The sequence below is a fragment of the Tupaia chinensis genome, unplaced genomic scaffold (genome assembly GCF_000334495.1).
Source record: "Tupaia chinensis unplaced genomic scaffold, TupChi_1.0 Scaffold000020_1, whole genome shotgun sequence".
In the NCBI taxonomy this organism is placed as follows: domain Eukaryota; kingdom Metazoa; phylum Chordata; class Mammalia; order Scandentia; family Tupaiidae; genus Tupaia; species Tupaia belangeri.
In genome coordinates, this window is record NW_006159450.1 from 512,951 (window position 1) to 521,109 (window position 8,159).

The 8,159-nt window shown below is 63.3% G+C and overlaps 1 protein-coding gene and 1 long non-coding RNA gene across 3 annotated transcripts in view; both read right to left on the reverse strand.

Annotated features, from left to right (window-relative positions):
- Positions 1–2,484, reverse strand: part of LOC102468219 (putative palmitoyltransferase ZDHHC11) — a 54,303-nt gene extending 51,819 nt beyond the window's left edge. Inside the window, exons 1-3 of the mRNA XM_006140128.2 lie at positions 2,413–2,484; positions 2,254–2,353; positions 1,654–1,826 (exon numbers count right to left, since the gene is read on the reverse strand). Coding sequence (XP_006140190.1) covers positions 1,654–1,826; positions 2,254–2,353; positions 2,413–2,484 — 345 coding nt within the window. The remainder of the gene's footprint in view (positions 1–1,653; positions 1,827–2,253; positions 2,354–2,412) is intronic.
- A 1,279-nt stretch (positions 2,485–3,763) lies between these two features.
- Positions 3,764–5,805, reverse strand: LOC102497306 (uncharacterized). Of its 2 annotated transcripts, none has more exons than XR_003548756.1 (3): positions 5,492–5,805; positions 3,995–4,083; positions 3,764–3,853 (listed from the first exon to the last, which is right to left on the reverse strand). It is a non-coding gene; the product is annotated as an uncharacterized LOC102497306 (long non-coding RNA). The 2 variants fall into 2 exon arrangements; XR_003548757.1 differs by having other exon boundaries at positions 5,443–5,805.
- Positions 5,806–8,159: the final 2,354 nt, after the last annotated feature.

Below are 8,159 nucleotides of genomic sequence, written 5' to 3' on the forward strand. Positions count from 1 at the left end.
CCGCGCGTGCCCCTGCAGCCTCGGCCACAGACGGGGGCCCCCAGGATACTTCCCCCCCCCGGCCGGGAAGGCGTGCAAGCTGCAGTCCTGCCCCTGCAGCCGACAGCACCCAGCCCCACTGGAGGAGCGTGGGCAGCCAGGCTCGGGTCCTTGCGCAGTCCTGCCGCACGGTTGCTCCCCACCGTCCTCCCGAGAGCTGTCCTGCTCCTGCCCAGGCGACCCTCCCCTCCCATCAGGGCCTTGGCGGCAGAACTGGGCGTCCGACTGCATAGTCCCTGCAGGTGCCTATGACGCTGGCGCCCCCTAGTGGCACAGCACGGCGCCAGAGTGCTACAGGCCCCAGGCCTGAGGGGCGTCCTGTGTGGGAGGGTCCCCCAGGCCACCTGAGCCCTGGACAGCCAGGGAAGCTGCACTCGGTCCCTGGAGAAGGCCGGGGAGGGCAGTGCAGGCTGGTGGGAGCCATGGAGGTAGGGAGGGCGTCGCAGGTGGAGGATGAGGACCAGGCCGTCCGAGCGCAGCGAGAAGCCAGGTGTTAGAGCTGAGCTGTGTGCACAGACGGCTCCCAGTCCTAACCCCACCCAGTGGGACTCAGGCTCGAAAGGAGGCCCTGAGGCAGGCTGCCAGGATGCACCGTGGTCCAAGGATGGCAACCTCGTGGGGGACAGACACGGCAAACACGGGAAGGACCGCCTCAGGCTGTCAGGTGGGAGCGTCAGGGGGTCAAGGCACCCAACCCGCCCTGCAGGGCCAGGGCGGAACCCTCATGGGGGCCAGCAGACAAGCGGGCAGGCTGGGCGGGCGGCCTCCACGCAGCAGCCGCCCTGCCCGCTGTGGCGCACCCGCCATGCCCGCTGTGCCGCAGCTGGGGCCCCACGCTCGGCAGCAAGAGACGGAGGGGAGGACAGAGGGGCCTCTCTTCAGGGTGAGCCAGCCGATGCAGGAGAGGCCCCACAGCGTCCAGCGCCCGAGCACAGCTGCTGTGAAGCCCAGGACCTGGCCCCCAGGTGGCACTTGGCAGGGCCACGGCACCCTGCTCCTTCTTGGCCACAGACAGACCCACAGAGTGTGGAACATGACGCGGGGATGCTTCAGAGACACACCGTGAGGAACGCAGCGGCAGGGCCCGAGAGGAGGCGAGCGGGCCTGTGTGGGTCACGGAGGCCACGGCTGGGCCCTGGCCAGGCCCCACAACACAGTGACTCGGCAGGGGACTCCCGATGGCGCCATGTCGCCTGGGCTGCCCTGGAGCCTCAGGTAGTGCTAACAGCACCAAGGCCGGCACCGCCGACCTGAGCCCGGTGGCCCCCAGGAGGGTCCCCACCTCCACGGAGGCTGGGAGGAAGTGCTGCCATGCCCGAGCACAGACCACAGTGTGCCCTCCCCGGGTTTCCAGACTCGATGACGTTCTCTTCCTCTGAGCGCTCATGACACCGCCATTCCCCACAGGGCCACACGGAAGGCGCCGTGCCGCCCCGGTCAGTCTGCAGCCCCTTGGTTCCCAGGCACTCTGACACCCAGCCCACCCGTTCCCGGCCCCTCGTGGTCCAGTGGGCCCCTGCCACCCTGGGTAGTGGGCTGGGGCCCGGAGGGACACTGTCACCCCCAGGCCTGGCCTGGACCCCAAAGTTGGCCCTCCAGCCCAGGAAAGGATATGGCATAGGCCGCACACTTCCAGGTCTGCGGCAGGAAGGGGATGAAGACCCCAAAGGCGGCGAGTGACATGACAAGGAATGTCGACCAGCCCACCGCCTGGAAGGAGTGCAGGGGCAGCGACCAGCCGTTCACGCGGGAGAAGCGGGGCGGTGCAGTCTGCTTCACGCTGGCGGCTGGGGGAAGCGGGGGGGTGCAGTCGGCTTCACGCTGCCGGCGGGGGCTACGGGGGTGACCTGTCTCAGTCCCCTGCCACAGATGACCATCTGCAAGACAGAGGAGGTGGCACGGGGGTTGGCACGGAGCTGACATCCCGCCCAGATGGACGGTGGGGATGGGCTGCATTATCCGCCCACCCCTGACTGGGAGGCCACAGGACATGGGCCCGTGTCCACGCAGGTTGGCAGGGCAGGAGCTGGAGAGGCAGGACATGGGCCAGACTGGCAGACATTCAGGCACCACCATGGCAAAGGCCCCCAGTCAGGTGCCAGGCCCCAAGGGCACCAGCAGCAATCAATGACCAGTGACCATAGGGGGCCACCTCGTGTCACAGACACAGGGACTGGGGAGAGCGCCACCGTGTTCGCAACGCCGAGGCCTCACTTCTCCGGGCAACCAAGGCAATACAGGAAGGGGCATGGCCGTACTGGTGGTATGGCGCTCTGTCCACCCAGGGTCCTCCCCAAGAGAACTCCTGCATGTCCTGCAGGGGCAGGCAAGCAGACACCCCTCCCCGGAGCACTCTGTGCTGGGCCTGCCGACCTCCTGGGCCTGCCTGGTGGGCAGCAGCAGGGAGCCCTGGCCAGTGCTGGGGTGTGGCACAGAAGAGAGCATGGACGGAGTCGGCAGGGTGGGCTTGGGGACAGTGTGCCGCCCTGCCTGGGGCACTCTCTCCTGTCCCTCTGCAAACTCAGAAAGTGCAGTCCTCATGAATGTGCCCAGTGGGCGTGCATCCCAGCCAGCCCCAGGCTCTGCTGGTCCCTCCCATTCTCTGGAAGTGACGCGGCCCAGGCTTATCTGGGGAACCTGGAGGTCACAGTTATGAGACAAGACTAGGGCGTGAGGGAGGGTCAGGACACGGGCGACCCTCTGGGTTAGGACAAGCCCGACTGAAAGCGAGAGCCGCGTGAGCTTGCTGACCAAGGGGTGAGCCACGGCGGCGTCTGGGGGCCGTCCCAGCGGCCGAGAAGTCAGGGTCTAGGGCCAGGGCCCACACATGGGGGGCCCTTGCATGAGGGCTTCCGGTGTGGGGGGGGAATGGAGGGCGTGCCCAACCAGGGCTGGGAGGGGAAGAAAAGCTCGCTACAGAGGGCTCAGCCCAAGGTGGAGGCTGGTGCGGGGCACATGCACCCCACTGTGAAGTAGGGCCTGCAAGGGGAACTCTGCGAGGGTTCTGAGGGCAGAGGGGCAGTTTCTGTGGGTGGACGCTGGGATAGTCTCCTGGCATCAGACCAAACCAGGAAAGAGTCTGTATGTGTGTGTTGTTTTCATTCTCGAGGGGCGCACACACATTTGACAACACAGGCCAGCCTCGGGGACGTGGGTGGCAGGGCGCGGCTGCACAGGTGGGCCAGGTTTGGAGCCGGCCCGGCTGGCCACGCTGGCAGGGCTGCGTGCTGGGTCCTGGCTGGCCAGAAGGCTGAGCAGGTCTGTGGCACGGTGAAGCCCTCAGAAGCGCCTGTCTCTCCCTCTCCACCCGCCCCCAACCCCCGCCACATAAGCTTAATAAACTTGAAAATAAAACAAAAAAACAAAGTAATTCTTGAAGTTCTGAGAGTTAATTCTTTTAAAAAATTTGCTGTAGAGCACGTGTTCACCTGAGAGAGACAGAGACACAGAGAGAAAGTGGGAAAGTGAGAAAGCCCCCCAGGGCGGCCACGGTGGGTTTGGGGACACGAGCCTGGTATGCTTCCAAGCGCCAGGTCCTGACCTTGAACCATGTAGTTGCTCGTGAGGAACCCAGAGCTTTAACCACCACACTACCTGGCTGGCCCTCTGAGAGAATTTTGGACTTAAAATAGATCTAGCCTAATAATAAAATAAAGCACTTGAAATAAAATATTCTAATAACTGACCCTTCCTGAAAAGGGGTTTACAATACTTACTCTATCAGATCTGAACAGTGCCTTGACAGAGCGGAAAACGATCGCGGTGTGCAAATGTACGTCAATGGTATCTAAATTCAATCCAAACTAAAACAAAACTAGAGAGATTGTTTATAACAGGACTGGGAGCCTGGGGCACCACGGGGTGTCAGAAACTACGGGTCGGTCACGCCCGACCCCGGTGCTGGAAGAACACCGTGCCAGCAGTCAGCAGGCAGGCGCTGCCACCCCAAGCTTACCAGGACTCAGGCAGAACCTGGGCTGGTGTGCGCTCGCCTCCCGCCAGCTCCGGCTTCTCCCATGGGGTGTCAGACAGGTGCCGTGGACCCTTCAGAGAACAAAGACGAATATAGAGGGGACGCAGGGGGCCTGACCCACCCACCTTCAGTCCAGCCCTCCTGCCCGCCCCACACCATCTCAGGCCAGATGGCACACATCCTCTGCCCAGGACCCGGGCAGTACCAGGACGCGGTGAGGGGCAGCAGAGGAAGGTGGCCAGAGAGGGACCCTGAGCCCCAGGCATCCTGTGCCCCCACCCTGCAGGATGGGGCAGTGGGAGCCCAGGCCATGGCCCACCAAGGGCTGACCCAGCCTGCCAGGAGCTGCCGGGGAGAGCCCTCTTTCTTACCAGGCCTGAGACTGGGCGCAGGGGCTGCTGCCGTAGGTGAGCACACACATCACATCGACACAACATGCACACACACACAGCACACCGTATGCACTCACTGCACACACATGTGCACATGCGTTCACACGACACATACACGCACACACAGCACACCGTATGCACTCACTGCACACACATGTGCACATGCGTTCACACGACACATACACGCACACACAGCACACCGTATGCACTCACTGCACACACATGTGCACACGCGTTCACACGACACATACACCACTCACACCAGACCTGCACCCCCGTGTCGCTCATCAGCCCGTTCTGCATCCTTGGCCTGAACTCAGCAGCCCTCTGCCCCATTCCTCCTCCCTACAAGCCACCTCCTGTCTCACCCCTGCCTGAGGCCACCCTCAGCCACTCCCCTCACACCCACCCTGTTTGCTTTCCCACAGTAGCTGAGTAAGCCCCCAGAATTCAGCTCCAGGATGAAGACAGGGTCCCCAGAGCTGGCAGGCGCCCGGCCCCTTGCCCATGTCAGTTCGCGCCCCAGGGCCTGCACATTGCCCTCAGGCCTCTGCTTTGGGTTCTCAGAGAAAGGCCCAGCACGGGAACGGAGACCACCAAAGCCACCATGATGGTCCGGGAGCCCTGTGACAAGGGCGCACGGGGTGCACTGCAGACCTGCACCTGGGGCAGTGGGCTTGGGCACCGGCTGCTCACACGCCCTTCCCTGGAAGACGCGAGGCCTGGCAGGAACCCCGGCCAGGCGTGTCCGTGCCAGCCCTCAGGGTCTCTGACCTCTGAGTGATCCCTGACTCCACCACCTGTGTCTCTGGGACACGGGGACACCACAAGCCTCGTCCCACCTGCTGTCCCCTGCGGAGCCTCCAGACCTGCAGCTTCCCTGCCCGTGTCCCACCGCAAAGCAGCCTCCCTGAACCAGCACGAACAGGCACCCTGGCAGCCCTGGGCCCCTCCCTGACAGCTGCCGTGTCTGTGTTTGGTCCTGGGCCGTCTAAAGAGTCCAGAGGCGGGACCCGCGTCCCTTCTGCCAGAGCACACCTCGTCTCTCCTCGACCACAGGCCTGGGCCGGCAGCCAAGGACAAATACCTCAGCCTCGGCTGAAGGAGTGACCTCCCCGGTGGACCAGACAGCCACAGAAGCCCGCCTCACAAAGCCACAGTCCCAGTAACCATGGAAACCCTGCCAGCATCGGAGGAGGAGGAAGAAGGGACAAGCATCGGACAGACCCAGCATAGGGACTGAGCAGGAGGCTCAGGGGCCACGCCTCAGTCCTCACGTAGGCTAGCCTCGTGGGGCCTGAGCCTGGGCTAGGAAGCCTCTTCCTATAACCCTCAGTGGGAAACACACCTGTGGCCCTCTGGGCTCAACAGCTCACAGCGGGGTTCCGTCACACCTGGCTGCTTTGTGCTGGAGCGGGTGGGCAGGACTGCACCTCAGTCAGACTCACCCAGCAGGGGGCCCTTCCTCCTGGCCCTGCAGGGGCCAGTAGGGATAGGGCCGGCTCAGTCCTGTTTCCTAACGTGAATGACCTATAGTGGGGGTGCTGGCCGAAGACAGGCTTTCTCCTGAGGATGGCCACCAGGCCCGTGGACCCTCCTCCTGCTCCCCTACAGCTGGGCCCGTCTGGGCCCCAATCTGAAGGTCAAGAAGCCGACCCCATGTTGCCCGCAGACTGCCATGTGCACCCTCCCGGCAATGAGGCCAAACTGCAGGCATGCCTTTGAAGAAGGGACAGGAGGGTGGATGACCCCCCTGTAGTGCCCATCACACTGACCTCAGGGGCCAGGGCTGTGGAAGCCAAAACCCTTGTGCTGGCCCTGCCACCCAGAGCCTGCGCTGCCCGGTCAGCAGCTCTGCCACACAGGGTGCCCAAGGCACGGACGAGGGGGCCAGAGGGCTCTGAGGCTGTGCTGGTCATGGTGGTGTGACCCCAGGAAGCCAGTGTGGCCTGCACAGTGTTGGAGTGGCCTCTGGACTTGGGACCTTGGAGAAAGGCTGCTCTGGCCAGGGGGCTGCCTGTGGCCGGTGTCCAAGCTAGGGAGACATCGCTGCTGGAACATGGGGTGCAACGGGCCTCCCCAGGCCACACATGCCTTCCACAGCCGTGCGGCAGAGGGCTCCTGCTGTCACCTGCTCCCAGGGTCTGGCCTGACACCAACAGCTGTCGTGTCTCCTCGCTGACCATGCATAGTCAGCCTGACTCGCCGGGGCCTGCAGTGACCTGTCCCTGGCACCCAGGGCAAGGTGAGCCGGCACGCCCTTCCTGTCTGAAGATCCTGAGGAGACTGGGCCCCTCCTGTGTCCTCAGCGTGGGACACTGAGATCAAGAGCCAGGGACAGGGCCATTTACAGAAAGGAATTCACTTGTCACAGGGCTGGGGCAGGGAAGGCCCCCAGTAGGTGCCAGCTAGGGAGCAAGGGCGGAGCTCTCATCCCCGGACGGTGCCTGATGCCAGGAGGAATCTGTTCTCCCTGGAGGAGGCTGGAATGCTGCTGGAAGCCTCTCCCCTAACCCTGGGTAGTTGTCTTACAGCCTGCCTGCCACTAAAGGTTTCATCTCTTACTGTGACCACCTTCGCCACTAAGTTGTTTTGGAGAGGTTTCTACTATAGGGCACGTGTGTTCACCATAAAGGCAGAGACAGAGAGACAGAAAGCGACAAATCACTCCCTGGGGGGATGGCCACGCTGCAATCCCTTCTCCTCCATTCTCCTCTCAGGATCTTGGGCACGCACGCACATGTGCCAGGTGTGAGTTTAAGCTACCGGTCTGGGACTCTAACTTCAGTCAACTGCATGGGAGTCCAACGACAGCCATTAGGCCAACTGCTGGTCTCTCACCATTAAGTCTTAACACTTGAATTCTGGAGACACATTCAAACCACAATACAGTCCCCCACACCTGCATGCCCCACACCTGAGCACCTGACAAGCTGAGGACCCTCCACACCTACACACTCCACACACCTATGCACTCCACACACCTTCGCACCTCACGGCTGAGCACCTGACACAGCTGAGCACCTGACACAGCTGAGCACCCCACACCTGACTACCCTATAGCTATGCATCCCACGCCTGAACACCCCACACAGCTGGGCACCCCACACCTGACCACCCAATGTACCTGTACACCCCACACCTGAGCACCCACACACCTCTGCAGCCCCCACGTGCTCCCCACACTTGTGCACATCCCCGCACACCTGCACACCCCTCATGGGGCACACCCCCCCTCACAGGGCAATGGGAGGCACCTGCCCCAGTTTCCCTAACTGCAACACATCTGTGGAGAGATATGGGGTGAATATAGCTCACGGGCTCTGAGGTCCTGGAGGGCTCTGGGTAGGACATGGACTGAGGCAGACAGGTCACAAGGGGCCCGGGCAAAGCCCAGCTGGACCGTCTCCCAGACAGCAGGCCCACCATCTCCACCTGGCCTCTAGGAGACGAGGACCAGGCTGAGGGTCCTGGTGAAGGCGGCGTGGCTGTGGCTCCACCTGCTTGGAACCGCCTGGTGACCCCACTGTGCACGTTGGCCAGGGTCAGCGTCCATGGCCAGGCTGGGCCACCAGGTGGGGGCCAGGGCGGAGGACTGGGTGAGACACAGCCACTGTGCCAGGGGCATCTTGGAGAGAGCTTGCCTGTCAGAGGAGCGAGTGCTCTGGCCTGCCTGTCCTCCAAGAAAGCTGGACCAGGGCGGCCACTCTGCGGGAGAGGCAGGGGGGCGGGGCTGGGGCCGGCGGGGGACCCTG